This window comes from Pongo pygmaeus, chromosome 7 (assembly GCF_028885625.2).
Source record: "Pongo pygmaeus isolate AG05252 chromosome 7, NHGRI_mPonPyg2-v2.0_pri, whole genome shotgun sequence".
Classification (NCBI taxonomy): Eukaryota; Metazoa; Chordata; class Mammalia; order Primates; family Hominidae; genus Pongo; species Pongo pygmaeus.
In genome coordinates, this window is record NC_072380.2 from 157144527 (window position 1) to 157165498 (window position 20972).

A 20972-nucleotide genomic window follows, 5' to 3' on the forward strand; every position below is an offset into this window, starting at 1 on the left:
AGTCAGGTGAGGGTGGTGAGTTGAGTTTAGAGCTGTTGGGTCTCAGTGCGATGACCAGGGCTGGAGATGTCCCGGATGGAGATGTCCCGAAGACCCCAGGTCCCGGGGAGGCGAGGGCTGGAGATGCTTGTGGGAATCGTTGTTTGCGGGATGTTTCATCGGTGGTACGTGTTTGTGACGTGGCTGCATGGGCAGTCTGGGCACCCTAGGGTGCTGCTGTCAGCAGGATCTTCACTGCTCAGTCTCAGGCTCCCAAGGTCCTCATGAACAGGTGTCCCTGGTCTCTCTTTGATGTTAGAGTGGAATGACCTGAGGTTGAGCTGTCTTTGTTAACTTGAAACTGACGTGCAGGCCGCTGTGGCTTGTGGAGACTTGCACCTCGTCATTTCGCACTGGCTGGGGTTGATTGCTGACTGCTGAGGGACACCAGGGGGTCAGAGGTGGAGGCTGTGGGGCATGTGCTTACCTGAGTTCGTGGCTGTCTCCAGTGTCAGGAAACAGGTGCCCGTGCTTAGTTTTCTTTCCCAGGGTCCACAGAGGCCCAGGAGAGAAGCCTGGTTGCTGCCCTCTGTCTCGTAGCCCCCTTTCACAGAGCTGGGTTATTTGGGGTAGAGACATCCTCTGTCTGTGCCAGTCCACATAGCTTGGTTTCTTTGGGGTAGGAGCACCTGGAAAGGCTCCTGTGGCTCTTTCGAGCTCCTAGCCAGTGTGCAGAGAACACGGACTGCTGCCCATCATGAGAAATGTGCTTTCTTCACTGAGCTGGAGGGGCCACGTGGTTTTGGGGGTTTGCACGCGCACCAGTGACACAGCTTGGTGTGGCCTGTATTAAGGAACCATGTTCTCGGTACACTGTGAGCAGTGGGCTGTGGGATTGCATTTCCCAGGGTCATCAGCCTTATTGGTGACTTTGGAAGCTGATTCTGTGGCTGCTGTGCTAGGAGAGAAGGTTCCTTGGACCTGACGCATGGGTGGGGCGTTCTGTGACCTCCCAGTCTCCCTGCACACACCCAGCCCTGCAGGCTGGCTCACCACTGCTTCTGGGCTATGGTTCCGGTGGCCTGCACAGCCTCACACACCCCCACCTAACCCTTTCGGACCCAGTGCAGCACCTCTGTTGTGTGTACAGGTGTGGCAGCCATACTTTTCGTGGCCGGAGGGCTTTCAAGACAGGAACCCTAGGCCTGGGATGGTGAGTGGCGGTTGTTTACTATATGTGGTTGAATTAAATGGAAAGGAAGCAGCTCTTTCATTCACACAGAAATGTGTGCTATGTAGGGAGAGAAGACCCTATCAACCCTGCCTGCTACCTTCTGCCATTCGTTTGCTTTTTGTTAATTTAACCAGAGCCCTGATTGGCATTTGTGTTTTTTTCTGACATCCCCGTTACATGCGTGTCTGTGTACTAGTATGAGGGCATCTGTAGACAGATGTGGAAAAGTGGATGTTTAGCCACTGAGGCTTGTTGCGGCTGTTCTTCAGGGTCTGCTACTGGCACCAGCACCGGGGTAGCCCCTGTCCTCAGCACGTCAGATGCTCTTGGTGTTCAACTGTGTGCTGGTCTCACTGCAAGTCTTTGACTGGTGACACTTTTTGCCATGTAGCCTACAAATAGAGGTGCTGGTCATCACTGATCATCACCATTTATAGGTGGTGGGACAGGGCACAGGGATTTTCCATGCCTGCTCATGGCTTACTGGCTCTGCCACTGAGCCCTTATCTAGCCACTGATACAGAAGTGCTGGGAAGAGAAGAGCATGGTCCCTTATGGAATGGGGGAAGGGAAGTGCTGGGTAGAGTAGGGCATGGTCCCTGGCTAGGGCTCCACCCCCACGGACCTAGGTGAGGATAGGCACTCCTGCCTTCCTGCCCAGATGTTGCATTTCCCAAGACCACCGTGGCCTGCCATACCCCTCTCCTGTGCCTATAAAAACCTGAGACCTAGGCCAGGCGTGATGGCTCACGCCTGTAATCCCAGCACTTTGGGAGGCCCAGGCAGGCGGATCACTTGAGGTCAGGAGTTCAAGACCAGCCTGTAAAAATACAAAAATTAGTCAAGTGTGGTGGTGGGTGCCTGTAATCCCATCTACTCAGGAGGCCGAGGCAGGAGAATAGGCACTCCTGCCTTCCTGCCCAGATGTTGCATTTCCCAAGACCACCGTGGCCTGCCATACCCCTCTCCTGTGCCTATAAAAACCTGAGACCTAGGCCAGGCGTGATGGCTCACGCCTGTAATCCCAGCACTTTGGGAGGCCCAGGCAGGCGGATCACTTGAGGTCAGGAGTTCAAGACCAGCCTGTAAAAATACAAAAATTAGTCAAGTGTGGTGGTGGGTGCCTGTAATCCCATCTACTCAGGAGGCCGAGGCAGGAGAATCGCTTGAACCTGGAAGGCGGAGGTTGCAGTGAGCCGAGATTGCGCCATTGCATTCCAGCCTGGGTGACAGAGCAAGATTATGTCTCAAAAAAAAAAAAAAAAAAAAAAAATCTCCAAGATGTTAGCAAGGTAGGGACACAGGCAGCTGGACATGGAGAGGAGCAGATTGGCGAAAGAAGACACAAGCAGCTGGACCTCGAGGAGAACATGCCAGTGGAGGAGCACACCAACAGATGCCAGCACGTTGGCAGGCGATCGACCGGCTGGACAAGGCGGAGTTTGGCCAGGGCAGTCGGAGGAGAGCTGGGGCCGCCAAGCAGCCCAACTCCAGGGGAAGACCATCTCCCTTCTGGCTACCCCATTGGCTGAGAGCTACTTCCACTAAATAAAACTTTACACTCATTCTCCAAGCCAAGGAGTGATCCAATTCTTCCAGTACACCAAGGGGCAAGAACCCGGGATACAGAAAGCCCTCTGTCCTTGCGACAAGTAGAGGGTCTAATTGAGCTGGTTAGCACAAGCTGCCTATAGACGGCAAACTAAAAGAGCACCCTGGAACACACGCCCACTGGGGCTTCAGCTGTAAACATTCATCCCTAGATACAGCCTGCCCGTCTCTGTGCTCCCCTAGAGGTTTGGGCAGCTGAAGAAGCAATTCGCACCCACATCACACGCCCTGCGATGGGGACAAGGGAACATTTCTGCAGCACTGTGCTGCACTGCCATCGGCTCTGGAAGGGTGGCTGAGTGCCTCTGTTCATCCTAGGGGCAGTTAGCACAGTCCCCATATGTCTGCCGGCGATCTCTCTCTCTTCTAAGAATTCTTGCACGTCCTTTGCTCTGTTTCTTGTTTATCTCAGGGATGTGCACAAGCTCCTTTGCATACAATAGTCCTTCCCTATCCACAGGGATACGTCTTATACCTATATACCTATGATAAAGTTTAACTATAAATGAAGCACAGTAAGAGATTGACAGCAACGAATAATAAAATAGAACAGTTTATGACAATACTCAGGACAGCGTGCAATTTAAAACGAGTTCATTTCTGGAATTTTTCTATTTAATATTTTTGGACTATGTTTGATTGTGGGTAACTGAAACCAAGGAAAGTAAAACAGGATAAGAGGGGACTACTATGTTAATATTAGGCAAGTCATCTTCTCATATGTATTATGATTGGTTTATCATAACTGCCTTGTTTTTTTATTAAAAATAAATTTTTTTTTTTGAGACGGAGTCTTGCTCTGTTGCCAGGCTGGAGTGCAGTGGCACGATTTCGGCTCATTGCAACCTCTGCCTCTTGGGTTCAAGCCATTCTCCTGCCTGCCTCAGCCTCCCGAGTAGCTGGGACTACAGGCATGTGAAAAATTATTATTATTATTATTATTTTTTTTTTTGGGACAGAGTCTCTCTCTGTCACCCAGGCTGGAGTGCAGTGGCGCGATCTCGGCTCACTGGAAGCTCCGCCTCCTGGGTTCACGCCATTCTCCTGCCTCAGCCTCCTGAGTAGCTGGGACTACAGGTGCCCACCACCAAGCCCAGCTAATTTTTTGTATTTTTTTTTTTTTTTTTACTAGAGACGGGGTTTCACCGTGTTAGCCAGGATGGTCTTGATCTCCTGACCTCGTGATCCACCCGCCTCGGCCTCCCAAAGTGCTGGGATTACAGGCGTGAGCCACTGTGCCCGGCCAAATTATTTTTTTAATTGACAAAATTGTATATATTTGTGGTGTCTAACTTGTTTTGAAATATGTATACCTTGTGGAATGGCTAAATCAAGCAAATTAACATATACATGACCTCATATACTTTTTTTTTTTTTTTTTGAGATGGAGTCTCGCTCTGTCGCCCAGGCTGGAGTGCAGTGGCGCGATCTCAGCTTACTGCAAGGTCTGCCTCCCAGGTTCACGCCATTCTCCTGCCTCAGCCTCCCGAGTAGCTGGGACTACAGGCGCCCGCCACCAAGCCTGGCTAATTTTTTGTATTTTTTTAGTAGAGACGGGGTTTTACTGTGTTGGCCAGGATGGTCTCCATCTCCTGACCTTGTGATCTGCCTGCCTCGGCCTCCCAAAGTTCTGGGATTACAGGCATGAGCCACCGCGCCCGGCCGTGACCTTATATACTTTCTTCTTGTGCTGAGAACACTTAAAATCTACTCTCAGCAATTTTCAAGCGTATATCACGTTGCTGTTAACTCTAGTCATCTATGTTGTGCAATCGATCTCTTGAATTTATTCTTCCTGTCTAACTGAAGCATTGATCCTGTGACCAACATCTCCTCAGTCCTCCACCTCTGCCAGCCCCTGGTAACCACCATTCTACTCTGCTTCTAGGAGTTCAACTTTTCATAGAAGTTGGAATTCCACGTGTGAGATCATGTGGTTGTCTTTCTGTTCCTGGCTTATCTTACTTTACGTAATGTCCTTCAGTTCATCCCATTTCTCGCAAATGACAGGAATTCCTTCTCTTTTTTTTTGAGGTGGAGTTTCACTCTTGTTGCCCAGGCTGAAGTGTAATGGCTCGATCTCGGCTCACTGCAACCTCCGCCTCCTGGGTTCAAGCAATTCACTCGCCTCAGCCTCCCGAGTAGTTGGGATTACAGGCGCCCACCACCACGCCCAGCTAATTTTTGTATTTTTAGTAGCGATGGGGTTTCACCATGTTGGCCAGTCTGGTCTCGAACTCCTGACCTCAGGTGATCCACCTGCTTCGGCCTCCCAAAGTGCTGGGATTACAGGTGTGAGCCACTGCGCCCAGCCTCCTTTTTAAAGACTGAATAATACTCCATTGTGATATACCACATTTTCTTTGTTTTATTTTTATTTTGTTCTTTCTTTAAATATATACCGCATTTTCTTTATTCATTCATCCATTGGTGCACACTTAGGCTGATTCCATATCTTGGCTTTTGTGAGTGGTGCTGCAGTAGCCATGGCAGTGCAGGTATCTTTTTTGAGATCCTAATTTCATTTCCTCTGGATGCGTACTCAGGATCATTGGATGATATGGCAGTTCTGTTTTTATTTTATTTTTTATTTTTTGAGACAGAGTTTTGCTCCGTCGCCCAGGCTGGAGTGCAGTGGCACGATCTTGGCTCACTGCAACCTCTTCCTCCTGGGTTCAAGCGGTTCTCCTCCCTCAGCTTCCCGAGTAGCCGGGACTACAGGCGCCCACCACCACACCTGGCTAATATTTTGTATTTTTAGTAGAGATGGGGTTTCACCGTGTTAGCCAGGATGGTCTCGATCTCTTGACCTCGTGATCCGCCCGCCTCGGCCTCCCAAAGTGCTGGGATTACAGGCGTGAGCCAAAGTGCCCACCCTATTTTTATTTTTATTTTTTTTGAGATGGAGCCTGGCTCTGTTGCCCAGGCTGGAGTGCAGTGGCAAGATCTCGGCTCACTGTAATCTCCGCCTCCTGGGTTCAAGCCATTCTCCTGCCTCAGCCTTCCGAGTAGCTGGGATTACAGGCACGTGCCACCACGCCCGGCTAATTTAAAAAAAATTTTTTTAGTAGAGACGTGGTTTTACCATGTTGGTCAGGCTGGTCTCAAACTCCTGACCTCAAGTGATCCGCAGCTGTAGACCTCAGTCTGTGGTACAAACTAGGCAACTCAACTTGTTCTTATAAAGTCATGGCTTTCTTCTGCTTCTGGGGAGCACTTCCAGCACCACTACTGGCACTTTGTATGGGTTCCATGGTGTCATTCAAGGCACTGACTAAACATGATGAAGAATGTGGGAGAACCACGGGCGATTGGTTTTACTGCAAACTGCTCATGTGGGGGTGATGGCGTCCCATGGTGTGTTAAGCAGATACACTCAATGCCTGAGCTCACTGCAGTAGCAATGAGAGGTGGCTTTGGAATTATCACAGTAGTACAGTATGTGCTACACTTAATTCTGTGTAGCTGTGATTCAATACTGCATCTTTTTTTTTTTTTTTTTTTTGAGACAGAGTTTCACTCTTGTCGCCCAGGCTGGTGTACAATGGCATGATCTCAGCTCACTGCAACCTCTGCCTCCTGGGTTCAAGCAATTCTCTGCCTCAGCCTCCCGAGTAGCTGGGATTGCAGGCACCTGCCACCATGCCTGGCTAATTTTTGTATTTTTAGCAGAGATGGGGTTTCACCATGCTGGCCAGGCTGGTCTTGAACTCCTGACCTCGTGATCCACCCGCCTCAGCCTCCTAAACTGCTGGGATTACAGGCATGAGCCACCACGCCCAGCCTAATTTTGTGTTTTTAGTAGAGACGGGGTTTCTCCATGTTGGTCAGGCTGGTCTCGAACTCTTGACCTCAGTTAATCCGCCTGCGTCGGCCTCCCAAAGTGCTGGGATTACAGGTGTGAGCCACCGCACCCGGCCTCTCAATACTGCGTCTTTATGTTTGTTTAGATTTTTCTTGACTGCAGATGGCAGCATGTAGGGTCTGTAAGTGTGCATATATATTTTGATAAATTTTAACTTCTTACAACAGATTTGTGTATATTGCATGGTAGTAAATGATAAAGTAGACTAGTGTCTACATATATTTTATGCATTCATGACATATTTCACATTTTCTTAAATTTTTTTGATATCTCTAGACTACATTTGTCCATAAGTTTTTTCAACGTGTCACAAATCTCCAAAAAGTTTTCCAATATATTTATTGACACAAAACTGTGTATAAGTGAACTCATGCAGTTGAAACTTGAGTTGTTCAAGGGCCAACTGTATGATGTTAATTACAGGTTTTTCTTAGGTGTTTTTCTTTTTCTTTTTTTTTTTTTTTTTTTTTTGAGGTGGAGTCTTGCTTTGTCACCCAGGCCAGAATGCACGATCTCAGCTCACTGCAACCCCTGCTTCCTGGTTCAAGTGATTCTCCTGCCTCAGCCTCCTGAGTAGCTGGGACTACAGGCGCCCACCACCACTCAGGCTAACTTTTGTATTTTTAGTAGAGACAGGGTTTCAACATGTTGGCCACACTGGTCTCGAACTCGTGACCTCAAGTGATCCATCTGCCTCAGCCTCCCGGAGTGCTGGGATTACAGGCCTGAGCCACTGCACCCGGCCAGTTTTTCTTAAGTAACAAGTTGAGGCCGGGCGCGGTGGCTCACGCCTGTAATCCCAACACGTTGGGAGGCCGAGGTGGGCAGATCACCCGAGGCTGGGAGTTCGCAACCAGCCTGACCAACATGGAGAAACTCCGCCCGTACTAAAAATGCAAAATTAGCCGGGCGTGGTGGCACATGTCTGTAATCCCAGCTACTCTGGAGGCTGAGGCAGGAGAATCGCTTGAACCCGGGAGGCGGAGGTTGTGGTGAGCCGAGACCACGCCATTGCACTCCAGCCTGGGCAACAAGAGTGAAAATCCGTCTCAAAAAAAAAAAAAACAAGTTGAGCAGGTTTCCTTCTCTTCCTAGTTAAGGTAGTTCCCTTCTCTTCTTGAGAATTTTTATCAGAAGTGAACGTTGGATTGTAATAAATGCTTTTTCTGCATTTATTGAGATGATCGTGATGTGAATTATATCAGCTGAATTTAAAAATATTAAAACCGGCTGGGCATGGTGGCTCACGCCTATAATCCCAGCACTTTGGGAGGCAGAGGCCGGCGGATTGCCTGAGCTCAGGGGTTTGAGACCAGCCTGGCCAACATGGTGAAACACCATCTCTCCTAAAAAAAATACAAAAATTAGCCAGGCGTGATGGTGTGTGCCTGTAGTCCCATCTACTCAGGAGGCTGAGGCAGAAGAATCGCTTGAATGTGGGAGGCAGAGGTTGCAGTGAGCCAAGATTGCGCCATTGCACTCCAGCCTGGGTGACAGAGCAAGACTCTGTCTCAAAAAAAAAAAAAAAAAAAAGAATTTGCACATCTGTGTCCATAAGGAATATTGCTTTGTAGTTTTCTTTCTTTTTTTTTTTTTCTTGAGACAGAGTCTCATTCTGTCCCCAGGCTTGAGTGCAATGGTGCTATCTCAGCTCATTGCAAACTCTGCCTCCTGGGTTCAAGCAATTCTCTTGCCTCAGCCTCCTGAGTAGCTGGGATTACAGATGCACACCACCATGCCTGGCTAACTTTTGTATTATTATTATTATTATTATTATTATTATTATTATTATTATTTTTAGACAGAGTCTCACTGTGTTGCCCAGGATGGAGTGCAGCGGTGTGATCTCAGCTCACTGCAACCTCTGCCTCCCGCACTCAAGGGATTCTACTGCCTCAGCCTCCTGAGTAGCTGGGATTACAGGCATGCACCACCACATCCAGCTAATTTTTTTGTATTTTTAGTAGAGAAGGGGTTTCACCATGTTGGTCAGGCTGGTCTCGAACTCCTGACCTTATGATCCGCCTGCCTCGGCCTTCCAAAGTGCTGGCGTGAGCCACCATGCACAGCTAATTTTTATATTTTTAGTATAGACAGGGCTTCACCATGTTGGCCAGGCTGGTCTCAAACTCCTGACCTCAAGTTATCCACCCGCCTCGGCCTCCCAAAGTGCTGGGATTACAGGCGTGAGTCTATATAGCTTTCTTACAAGGTCTTTGGTTTTGTTTTGAGAGTAATGCTCAGAAAATTAGTTGGGAAGTAGTCTTTTTAATTTTTTCAGGAAGAATTTGTGTATAGTTGGTATTATTTCTTCCTTCCGTGGTTGGTAGAATTCCCCAGGGAAACCATCTAGGTTTTATGGGAAGGTTTTTTACTATGAGTTCAATTTCTTTTTAGATATGGGACTATTTAGGTTATCTCTTTGTGAGTGAGGTTTGAAAGCTTGTAGCTTGTGTCTTTTAAGGGATTTGCCTATTTCTTTTCTTTTTCTTTCTTTCTTTCTTTTTTTTTTTTTTTTTTTTGAGAAGGGGTCGCTCTGTCACCCAGGCTGGAGTGCAGTAGTGCAGTCTTGGCTCACTGCTACCTCTGTTTCCCAGGCTCAAGTGGTCCTTCCACTTCAGCCTCCTGAATAGCTGGGACTACAGGTGCGTGCCACCACGCCCAGCTGATTTTTGTACTTTTGGTAGAGATGGGGTTTCGCCATGTTGCCCAGGTGGTCTTGAACTCCTGAGCTCGAGTGGTCCACCTGCCTTGGCCTCCCAAAGTGCTGGGATTACAGGCATGAGCCACTGCACCTGGCCATCTATTTCTTTTTTTTTTTTTTTTGAGATGGAGTCTCGCTGTGTCGCCCAGGTTGGAGTGCAGTGGTGCTATCTCGGCTCACTGCAAACTCCGCCCCCTGGGTTCAAGCAATTCTCCTGTCTCAGCCTCCCAAGTAGCTGGGACTACAGGTGCCCACCACCACGCCCAGCTAATTTTTGTATTTTTAGTAGAGATGGGGTTTCACCATACTGGCCAGGCTGGTCTCGAACTCCTGAACTCAGGTGATCCATGTGCTTCAGCCTCTCAAAGTGCTGGGATTACAGGTGTGAACCACCACGCCTAGCCAATTTTTCTATTTTTAGTAGAGATGGGGTTTCACTGTGTTGGTCAGGCTGGTCTTGAACTGACCTCAAATGATCCGCCCACTTTGGCCTCCCAAAGTGCTAGGATTACAGGCATGAGCCACCTCACCTGGCCTCTAGTTTCTTAAGGTAGAAGTTGAACTCATTATTTTTTTCCTGCACATTCTCTGTATACTTTAATCATTCTTCTTTTCTAAAAAGACATTTAGTGCTACAAGTTTCCACAAATTTTGATATGTCTTTTCATTTTCATTCACTTCAGCGTGCTTTGTAATTTCACTTTTGATTCCTTTTTAGACCCATGCGTTATTTCAAAGTATATTAAATAGTTTTGAAACTCCTGGGGATTTCTCAGATGTCTTTCTCTTATTGATATATTTAATTCCACTGTGGTCAGAGAACATACTTTGTATGCATTTAATTCTTTTACACTTTTTTTTTTTAAATTTTTAGCGACAGGGTCTCACTCCTGTCACTGAGGCTGGAGCGCAGTGGTGTGATCTCTGTTCACTGCAGCATTGACCTCCTGGGCTCAAGTGATCTTCCTGCCTCCCGAGTAGCTGGGACTACAGGCATGCGTCACCACACCCAGCTAGTTTTTGTATTTTTTGTAGAGACAGGGCTTCGCTGTGTTACCCAGGCTGGTTTTGAACTCCTGAGCTCAAGCAATCAACCTGCCTTTCAGCCTCCCAAAGTGCCAAGATTACAGGTGTGAGCCACTCTTCCTGGCCGAATTTTCTGTTTGCTTGTTCTAACAGAGACAGAGGGCCGGGCACGGTGGCTCACGCCTGTAATCCCAGCACTTTGGGAGGCAGAGGTGGGTGGATCACCTGAGGTCAGGAGTTCGAGACCAGCCTGGCCAATGTGGTGAAACCACATCTCTACTAAAAATACAAAAATTAGCCAGGCATGGTGGCCCGTGCCTCTAGTCCCAGCTCCTGGGGAGGCTGAGGCAGGAGAATCACTTAAACCTGGGAGGCGGAGGTTGTAGTGAACTGAGATCCTGCCATTGTACTCCAGCCTGGGCGACAAAAGCGAAACTCCGTGTCAAAAAGAAACGAGAGAGAGAGATGTTGAAATCTATACTGCAATTTAGATTGATCTATTTTTCCTTGCATTTTTTTTTTTTTTTTTTTTTTTTTTTTGCTATTCATCAGTTTATTTTAAAAGCTATTTCTCCTGCAGGTTAATAAGAAATACATTACAGAAATGCATTGTCGCTTATGATCCTAACACTGTAGGTGCCATTTTGTTCTATTTTTAACTTTAACTTTACAAAATTCTGAAATCTACATACTGTGTTTGTTAAGGACTGGAACGATAGACATAAAATTCAAATGTGACTGTGGATGAATGGATAAAGAAAATACGGCACATATACACAATAAAATACTATTCAGCCTTTAAAAAGAAGGAAATCCTGTTACTTGTAAGAACACAGATGAACCTGGAGGGTATTCTGGGTTTTTTCACTAGTCTTTCCATTTTTTTTTTTTATTTTTGTGGATACAGAGTAGGGGTATATATTTATGGGGTACATGAGATATTTTGGTTCAGGCTTGCCATGTGTAATAATCACATCAAAATGTATAGAGTATCCATCACCTCAAGGATTTATCCCTTGTGTTATAAACAATCCAATTATACTCGTTTAGTTTATTTTTCTTTGTATTTTAAGACAGAGTCTCACTCTGTTGCCCAGGCTGGAGTGCAGTGGCACCATCTCAGCTCACCGCAACCTCTGCCTCCTGAATTCAAGCGACTCTTCTGCCTCAGCCTCCCGAGTAGCTGGGATTACAGGTGCACACCACTGCGCCTGGCTAATTTTTGTATTTTTAGTAGAGACGGGGTTTCACCATGTTGGCCAGGCTGGTCTTGAACTCCTGACCTCAGGCGATCCGCCTGCCTCAGCCTTCCAAAATGCTGGGATTACAGGTGTGAGCCACTGCGCCCAGCCTCTTTTAGTTATTTTGTAAATGTACGTTAAATTATTTTTTACTATAGTCAACAGGTTGTGCTAGCAAATCCTAAGTCCTATTGTTTCTATTTTTTAATACCAATTAACCATCCCCACTTTCGCCCCAAGACCCCTCCACTACACTTCCCAGCCTCTGGTAATCACTCTTCTACTCTGTCTCCATAAGTTCAATTGCTTTAATTTTTAGCTCCCACAAGTAAGTGGGAAGTTTGTCTTTCTGTGCCTGGCTTATTTCACTTAACGACTGGAGGACATTATGTTAGATGGAATAAGTCAGGCACGAAAAGACAAATATCCCATGGTCTCACTTATATGTGAAATCTAAAAGAAATTTGATCTCAGAATTAGAGAATAGAGTAGTGGTTATTAGAGGCTGAGGAAGGTAGGAGGAAGTAAGGAAATAAGAAGAGGTGAGTTAATCAGTTGAAGTCAAGAGTTCGAGACCATCCTGGCCAACATTGTGAAACCCCTTCGCTACTAAAAATACAAAAATTAGCCAGACGTGGTGGTGGGCGCCTGTAATCCCAGCTACTCGGGAGGCTGAGGCAGGAGAATCACTTAAATCTGGGGGGTGGAGGTTGTAGTGAGCCAAGATAGCACCACTGCACTCCAGCCTGGGCAACAGAGTGAGACCCTATCTCAAAAAAAAAAAAAAAAATTGACGGAAGGAAGGAATTCATAATAAATGTGGGTTTCCATGTTAAGCAAAAACATTTGTGGTAACCTCTCTCTATATTATTAGTAAAACACTTATTTCTGCCTAAAATATAATATGATTGGATTAAGAATGTGTGGCCTTTCCCCACACTTCCCCCCCCTTCCTCATGGCCCGCTCCCGATGGTCGCTGTCTCTTCGGAGCTGTTGGGTACACCTCCCAGACAGGGCGGCCGGGCAGAGGCGCTCCTCGCTTCCCAGACGGGGCCGCCCGGGCAGAGGCGCTCCTCTCCTCCCAGACGGGGCGGCCGGGCAGAGGTGCTCCTCGCTTCCCAGACGGGGCCGCCCGGGCAGAGGCGCTCCTCGCTTCCCAGACGGGGCCGCCCGGGCAGAGGCGCTCCTCGCTTCCCAGACGGGGCCGCCCGGGCAGAGGCGCTCCTCACTTCCTCCCAGACCTGGTGGCAGCCGGGCAGAGGTGCTCCTCACTTCCTCCCAGACCTGGTGGCAGCCGGGCAGAGGCGCTCCTCACCTCCCAGACGGGGCAGCCGGGCAGAGGCGCTCCTCACCTCCCAGACGGGGCGGCCGGGCAGAGGCGCTCCTCACTTCCCAGAGGGGGTGGCCGGGCAGAGGCGCTCCTCACTTCCCAGAGGGGGTGGCCGGGCAGAGGCGCTCCTCACTTCCCAGACGATGGGTGGCCGGGCAGAGGCGCTCCTCACTTCCCAGACGGGGCGGCCGGGCAGAGACGCTCCTCACTTCCTCCCAGACGGGGTGGCGGCCAGGCAGAGGCGCTCCTCACTTCCCAGACAGGGCGGCCGGGCAGAGGCGCTCCTCACTTCCCAGACTGGGCGGCCGGGCAGAGGCGCTCCTCACTTCCCAGACTGGGCAGCCGGGCAGAGGCGCTCCTCACTTCCCAGACTGGGCGGCCGGGCAGAGGCGCTCCTCACCTCCTAGACGGGGTGGCCAGGCAGAGGCGCTCCTCACTTCCCAGACGGTGTGGCGGCTGGGCAGAGGTGCTCCTCACTTCCCAGACTGGGCGGCCGGGCAGAGGCGCTCCTCACTTCCCAGACTGGGCGGCCGGGCAGAGGCGCTCCTCACCTCCTAGACGGGGTGGCCAGGCAGAGGCGCTCCTCACTTCCCAGACGGTGTGGCGGCTGGGCAGAGGTGCTCCTCACTTCCCAGACTGGGCGGCCGGGCAGAGGCGCTCCTCACTTCCCAGACTGGGCGGCCGGGCAGAGGCGCTCCTCACCTCCTAGACGGGGTGGCCAGGCAGAGGCGCTCCTCACTTCCCAGACGGTGTGGCGGCTGGGCAGAGGTGCTCCTCCCTTCCCAGATGGGGCAGCCAGGCAGAGGCGCTCCTCACTTCCTCCCAGACGGGGTGGCGGCCAGGCAGAGGCGCTCCTCACTTCCCAGAGGGGGCGGCCGGGCAGAGGTGCTCCTCACTTCCTCCCAGACCGGGTGGCAGCCGGGCAGAGGCGCTCCTCACCTCCCAGACGGGGCGGCCGGGCAGAGGCGCTCCTCACTTCCCAGACTGGGCGGCCGGGCAGAGGCGCTCCTCACTTCCCAGACGGGGCGGCCGGGCAGAGGCGCTCCTCACTTCCCAGAGGGGGCGGCCGGGCAGAGGTGCTCCTCACTTCCTCCCAGACGGGGTGGCGGCTGGGCAGAGGCACTCCTCACCTCCCAGACGGGGCGGCCGGGCAGAGGTGCTCCTCACTTCCTCCCAGACGGGGTGGCGGCTGGGCAGAGGCACTCCTCACCTCCCAGACGGGGCGGCCGGGCAGAGGTGCTCCTCATCTCCCAGACGGGGCGGCCGGGCAGAGGTGCTCCTCACTTCCTCCCAGACGGGGTGACGGCCGGGCAGAGGCACTCCTCACCTCCCAGACGGGGCGGCCGGACAGAGGCGCTCCTCACTTCCCATACGGGGTGGCAGCCGGGCAGAGGCGCTCCTCACTTCCCAGATGGGGCAGCCGGGCAGAGGTGCTCCTCATCTCCCAGACGGGGCGGCCGGGCAGAGGTGCTCCTCACTTCCTCCCAGACGGGGTGGCGGCCGGGCAGAGGCGCTCCTCACTTCCCAGACGGGGCGGCCGGGCAGAGGTGCTCCTCACTTCCTCCCAGACGGGGTGGCGGCCGGGCAGAGGCGCTCCTCACCTCCCAGACGGGGTGGCCGGGCAGAGGCGCTCCTCCCTTCCCAGACGGAGTGGCCAGGCAGAGGCGCTCCTCACCTCCCAGAGTGGGCGGCCAGGCAGAGGCGCTCCTCACTTCCCAGAGTGGGCGGCCGGGCAGAGGCGCTCCTCATTTCCCATAGGGGGTGGCAGCCAGGCAGAGGCGCTCCTCACTTCCCAGATGGGGCAGCTGGGCAGAGGTGCTCCTCGCTTCCTCCCAGACCGGGTGGCGGCCAGGCAGAGGCGCTCCTCACCTCCCAGACAGGGCGGCCAGGCAGAGGCACTCCTCACCTCCCAGACGGGGCGGCTGGGCAGAGGCGCTCCTCACCTCCCAGAAGGGGCGGCTGGGCAGAGGCGCTCCTCACTTCCCATATGGAAATGGGGAAAGGAAGGAGAGATCAGATTGTTGCTGTGTCTGTGTAGAAAGGGGTGGGCATAGGAGACTCCACTTTGTTCTGACTAGGAGAAACTCTTCTGCCTTGGGATGCTGTTGATCTATGGCCTTTCCCCCAGCCCCATGCTCTCTTTCCTTGCATTTTTATTAGTTTTGGCTTTGTGTATTTTGAAGCTCTGTTACCAGGTAAAAATGTTTAGGATACTTAATATTTCTGAAATCTAGTTTGTCTAATGTGACTCCAGCTTTCTTGTAACTAATGCTAGCCATGTTTTTCTTTGCCATCCTTTTGCTTTTAACCTCCTAGTGTTAACATATTTAATCTTTCCTGTAGTTTCTCAAATATATGAAATAGTTTTGATAACTAATGTCTGTGTGTCTGAACTCTCCTTTGTGTTATTTCTGGGTCAGTTTGTATTGGTTGGTTCGTCCTCACAATGGGTTGGATTTTCTTGCTTCTTTGCACGCCTGGTAATTTTTTTTTTTTTTTTTTTTGAGACGGAGTCTCGCTCTGTCACCCAGGCTGGAGTGCAGTGGCACGATCTTGGCTCACTGCAAGCTCCGCCTCCCGGGTTCATGCCATTCTCCTGCCTCAGCCTCCTGAGTAGCTGGGACTACAGGGGCCCGCCACCACGTCCGTCTAATTTTTTGTATTTTTTAGTAGAGACGGGGTTTCACTGTGTTAGCCAGGATGGTCTTGATCTCCTGAACTCATGATCCGCCCGCCTCGGCCTCCCAAAGTGCTGGGATTACAGGCGTGAGCCACCGCGCCCGGCCCACGCCTGGTAATTTTTGATTGGATGCCAGATGTTGCTTTTGCCTTGGTGGTGCTGGATATTTTTGTGTTTCTGTTAGTATTCATGAGCTTTGTGCTGGGAGCTGGCTAAGTTACTAGGGAACAGTTTGATCTTGTCAGACCTTTCTTTATTAGCTTTGTTAGGTGAGACCGGAATGACGTTTAGTCTAGGACTAATTTGGTTGATTACTGAGGTGGAATCCTGAGCTCTGCCTGGTGCCCCATGAGTCATGACGCTTTCCACTCTGGCTGCTGGGAGCAGGCCCCATTCCTGGCCCTGTGGAAGCCCTGGATGTTGCTTCTCCTAATCCCTTTGTGTGGCTCTTTCCTAGTTTGTTCTCATACAAGGCATTTGTATTAGTTTTCTAGTGCTGATGCGATACATTACCACAAACTTAGTGCCTTAAGCAACACAAATTTATTACCATAAAGTTTTTGGAGTCAGAAGTCTACCAAGGGTGCCACCAGCTAGAACCCAGGCACCAGACAAATTTATTACCATAAAGTTCTTGGAGTCAGAAGTCTACCAAGGGTCTCACCAGCCAGAACCCAGGCGCCGGGGGCTGCTTCCCTTCCTGGCGCACCTGGGAATGATTGCTTCTGCTGTCTCAGGTTCCTGGCAGAATTTGGTTCTTTGCATCTGTAGGACAGAAGCTCCTGTTTTCTTGTCAGCCGCCGGCTGAGGGCCATTCGCAGCTTCTCCAGGACACCTGCATTCCTCGTCTCAGAGCCTCCCTCCTGCATCCTCCAAGCCAGCAGTTGTGGGGTGAGTCCTTCTCACGCTTCAACTTTCTCCTCCCCCCGTCTTCCGTCTCTTCTCTTTGACCCACCTGGGAAAGGTTCTCTACTTTTAAGGACTCACGTGATTAGTTTGGTCTCACCCAGGTAATCCAGGATAATCTCCCTGTCTCAGGGCCTGTACCCTTAATCTCATCTACTGAATCCCCTTTGCCGTGTAAGGGTTCATACACACAGGTTCTGGGGATTAGGGTGTGGGAAGCTTTAGGGCTATTATTCTGCTGATTAGTAACTTGCTGAGTGCCCAGGGAACCCACTGCAGGTCTCTAAAGTTCTCTCTGGGGAAGGCTTTCTCTGGTACGAGAGACTGCAGACTCCGGCCGCCTTGGTATCGGCCGGCACTCCCCATTCTGTCTCATCAGCTTAGGTGTTTTGCTGGGCCCTAGGACTGGGGCCTCTCTCCAGGCAGTGAGCTGGGCTCTTAGGGATCCGCCTCATTTCCTACCTCTCCGGCCTCACAGTCCTTCATTTTCTGATGTCCATTGTCCTGAGAAACAGCGGTTTCTTGTGTTTCATTCAGTTTTTTAGTTGTCCTGTGATTCTCACCTGGGCCGGGAGCAGGCAAGTCGAACTCCGTGTGCCCATTTGTTTTGTTAGCTCCCGTTTGAGTTGGGTGAGCGTGGTGCTGCACTGGAAGGGGTGCTTCACAGTCGTGGACTGGCGTTGGTTCCGCCCGTTTCTTCCTGGACGACGGAGTTGGGCAGTGCTGGCTACCCGCAGGGCATAGCCTCTGGTCCCAGAGCCCGGCCGCTCAGCCCAGCTCCTCCACCTCCCAGCTCAGCTCAGGCCTGGGAACTCTGGCTTGTGATGCTCCACGTCAGGCGTGCCCTTGTCTCTGGGAAGTGTGTGCTGTGGGCGCTCTCACGGGTTTTCTGCCCTGCCTGAGAGCCACTGCCCTCCTCAGCTCTTAACTCTTCCACAGCTTGGGATCTTTATGGAATATGTTTTTTTGTTTGTCTTTCCTTTCTTTTTTTTTTTTTTTTTTTTTTTAAGACAGAGTCTCACTCTGTCGCCCAGGCTGGAGTGCAGTGGCACGATCTCAGCTCACTGCAACCTCCGCCTCCCGGGTTCAAGCGATTCTTCTGCCTCAGCCTCCCGAGTAGCTGGGATTACAGGCGCGTGCCACCACACCAGCTAATTTTTGTATTTTTTTAGTACAGACTGGATTTCACCATGTTAGCCAGGCTGGTCTTGAAATCCTGACCTCAGATGATCCACCCGCCTCAGCCTCCCAAAGTGCTGGGATTACAGATATGAGCCGCTGCGCCCGGCCCTGTTTTTCTTTTCTTTTTTTTGATACAGGGCTCGCTCTGTTGCCCAGGCTGGAGTACAGTGCAGTAGTGCAATCTCAGTTCACTGTAACCTCCGCCTCCCAGGTTCAAGCAATTCTCCCACCTCAGCCTCCTGAGTAGCTGGGATTACAGGCATGAGCCACGACACTGGCTAATTTTTTTGTATTTTTAGTAGAGATGGTGTTTCACCATATTGGCCAGGCAGGTCTTGAACTCCTGGCCTTAAGTGGTCCACCTGCCTCAGCCTCCCAAAGTGCTGGAATTACAGGCATGAGCCAGTGTACCCGGCCCATGATGTCTTTTTTCTTTCTTTTTTTTTTTTTCTGAGACAGGGTCTCACTCTGTTGCTCAGGCTACAGTGCAGTGGTGTGTCTTTGGCTCACTACAACCTCTGCTTTCCAGGTTCAAGCGATTCTCATGCTTCAGCCCCCTGAGTAGCTGGGACTAAAGGTGCCTGCCACCACGCCCGGCTAATTTTTGTGTTTTTAGTAGAGACAGTTTCATCATATTGGCCAGGCTGGTCTCGAACTCCTGACCTCAAACCATCCACCCACCTTGGCCTCCCAAAGTGCTAGATTACAGGCATGAGCCATCGCTCTTGGCCAAGATTTCTATGATTTTTTACTTCGCCTCCAACCCATGTGTGCACAGCGCAGGGAGGTGTCCTGGCTGGTCAGGGATGGGTCATGGTGTCTCTCCTTCATTTTTCTCTGGAGTATGTTAGGAAGGAATGGTGGATGGGAGGTGATCAAGGGAATTAAGGGGCTGGTGGGAGCCTCAGAGAACAGAGAATGTGAGTGTTAGGATGCTGGCTGCCATGCTCATGGTGGGCCTGCGGCCCCTCTGATGACGTAGGTCCTCAGAAAGCGTGACACAAGACTTGAGTGTGTGTCCGTGGTGAAGAGGCAGAGGGAACTTGGACGCTTCCTGGACTCGATTCTTTGGGACCATTGTTGCATGCAGTGGCGCGTGGCATGCGATGTGTGAAGGCTGTGGTGCCCGTGCTCAGTTCCGCACAGCGTGGAGGAAGATGCTCTAGGTGCAGGTGCATCCACTCCTGCTGGGGCTGATGGTGACGAGGTGCCACTGTGGGCCAGCTGTGGATAAGCCTGTGCAGGTCCGTGAGGTGCTGGTAGGGACTGATGGGTGCTCAGGGATGGAGGAGAGCTGGAAACTGTTGAGGATCATGATGCCTTTTGCCCTCCCTGAGTGGCTCAAAGAAAATGTGACAGAAATATTTCCTCCAGAACAAATTCATTTAAATTGTGTATTTTACACGGAAATGGTAATTGCCTGTAAACTCAGATATCGTAGAGGCTTATGAATTAAATCTTGTGATTTTGGTTATTCCAGATGGGAGAAGAAGTTGTCCATGTTCACACTGGGTGAAGGAAGCCGAAACCACAGACATGACTGAGTCCTCCATGAAGAGTGAGTGCATGGGGATTGGGGGTGGCTGGGTGTGAGGCCTCTCTTGCCTCTGGGTGGTCAGGGCAGGCCAAGGCTCTTACAAGCTCCAATGGTGCCTGGAGTTTCCACCCTACACTCGGGAGCCTGAGTGGGTTCTGCGCAGGTTGGGTGACGTGGCAGGTGTAGACCTCTCCCACACGAGCCTTGAGTTTGGGATTCCAGAAAAGCACATGGCATCCAGGATGTGATTTGAAGGTTTTGTTTGACTTTTTTTCTTTAAGACAGGGTCGGCTGGGCACGGTGGCTCATGCCTGTAATCCCAGCACTTTGGGAGGCCAAGGTGGGCAGATTACCTGAGGTCAGGAGTTTGAGACCAGCCTGACTGACATGGTGAAACCCCGTCTCTACTAAAAATACAAAAATTAGCCAGGTATGGTGGCAGTCGCCTGTAGTCCCAGCTACTCGGGAGGCTGAGACAGGAGAATCGCTTGAACTCGGGAGGCGGAGGTTGCAGTGAGCCGAGATCGTGCCACTGCACTCCAGTCTGGGCGATGGAGCGAGACTCGGTCTCAAAAAAAAAAAAAAAGACAGGGTCTCCCACTGTCACCCAGGGTGGAGTGCAGTGGTACAATCATGGCTCACTGAAGCCTCAAATTCCTGAGCTCAGGTGATCCTCCTACCTCAGCCTCCCGAGTAGCTGGGACTACAGGTGCACGCCACTATGTCCAGAAGTATTTTTCATAGAGATGAGATTTTGTCATGTTGCCCAGGCTGCTCTTGAACTCCTGGGCTCAAGTGATCCACCCGCCTCAGCCTCCCAAAGTGCTGGGATTACAGGCATGAGCCATAGCGCCTGGACTGGAGTGACTGTTGAATGAACATGCTTTCTCCAGGTTTTCATCAGAAAAAAAAATTAGCAGTTTTCAAAGGCTGTTCAGGCTGCTGTAACAAAATATCTTAGATTGGGTAATTAATGAATAATGGAAATGTTTTTCTCACAGTACTGGCAGTTGGAAAGTCCCAGATGAAGGCACCGGCACATTCCATGTCTGTGAGGGCTGTTTTCTGACTCATAGATGGAGTCTCTTGCTGTGTCATCTCATGACTGGAGGGGCTGAAGAGACTAGGGTGTCCTTCAAGCCTTTGTTTGTTTGTTTGTTTTTTGAGGCAGGGTCTCACTGTGTTGTCCAGGCTAGAGTGCAGTGACCTCCAGGGCTCAAGCCATCCTCCCACCTCAGCCTCCCAAGTAGCTGAGATTACAGGCATGTGCCATCACACCCAGCTAATTTTTTTTTTTTTTTTTTTTGAGACGGAGTCTCACTCTGTCGCCGAGGCTGGAGTGCAGTGGATCTCGGCTCACTGCAACCTCCGCCTCCCGGATTCAAGCGATTCTCCCTGCCTCAGCCTCCTGAGCAGCTGGGATTACAGGTGCCCACCACCACGTGCGACTAATTTTTGTATTTTTAGTAGAGATGGGGTTTCACCAGGTTTGCCAGGCTGGTCTCGAACTCCTGACCTCAGGTGATCCATCCACCTCAGCCTCCTGAAGTGCTGAGATTACAGGCGTGAGCCACCGCGCCCAGCCCACACCCAGCCTATTTTTTAAAATTAGTTTTTGTAGAGATAAGGTCTCGCTATGTTGCTCAGGGTGGTCTTGAACACTTGCCTTCACATGA

At 50.8% G+C, this 20972-nt stretch overlaps 1 protein-coding gene across 26 annotated transcripts in view; it reads left to right on the forward strand.

Moving 5' to 3' along the window:
- The window catches only part of MROH1 (maestro heat like repeat family member 1), a 118679-nt gene that overhangs the window by 1011 nt on the left and 96696 nt on the right, over positions 1-20972 (forward strand). For 8 of the 26 annotated variants that reach the window (XM_054499277.2, XM_054499275.2, XM_063669302.1 and 5 more), the window contains exons 2-3: positions 16443-16562; positions 19240-19317. In XM_054499277.2, the coding sequence (XP_054355252.2) occupies positions 19296-19317 (22 nt within the window). In that variant the 5' untranslated portion in view covers positions 16443-16562; positions 19240-19295. Of the gene's footprint in view, positions 1-16408; positions 16563-19239; positions 19318-20972 lie in introns of those variants that run through there. The other 18 variants (XR_008504241.2, XR_008504243.2, XR_008504244.2 and 15 more) reach the window with 3 other exon arrangements.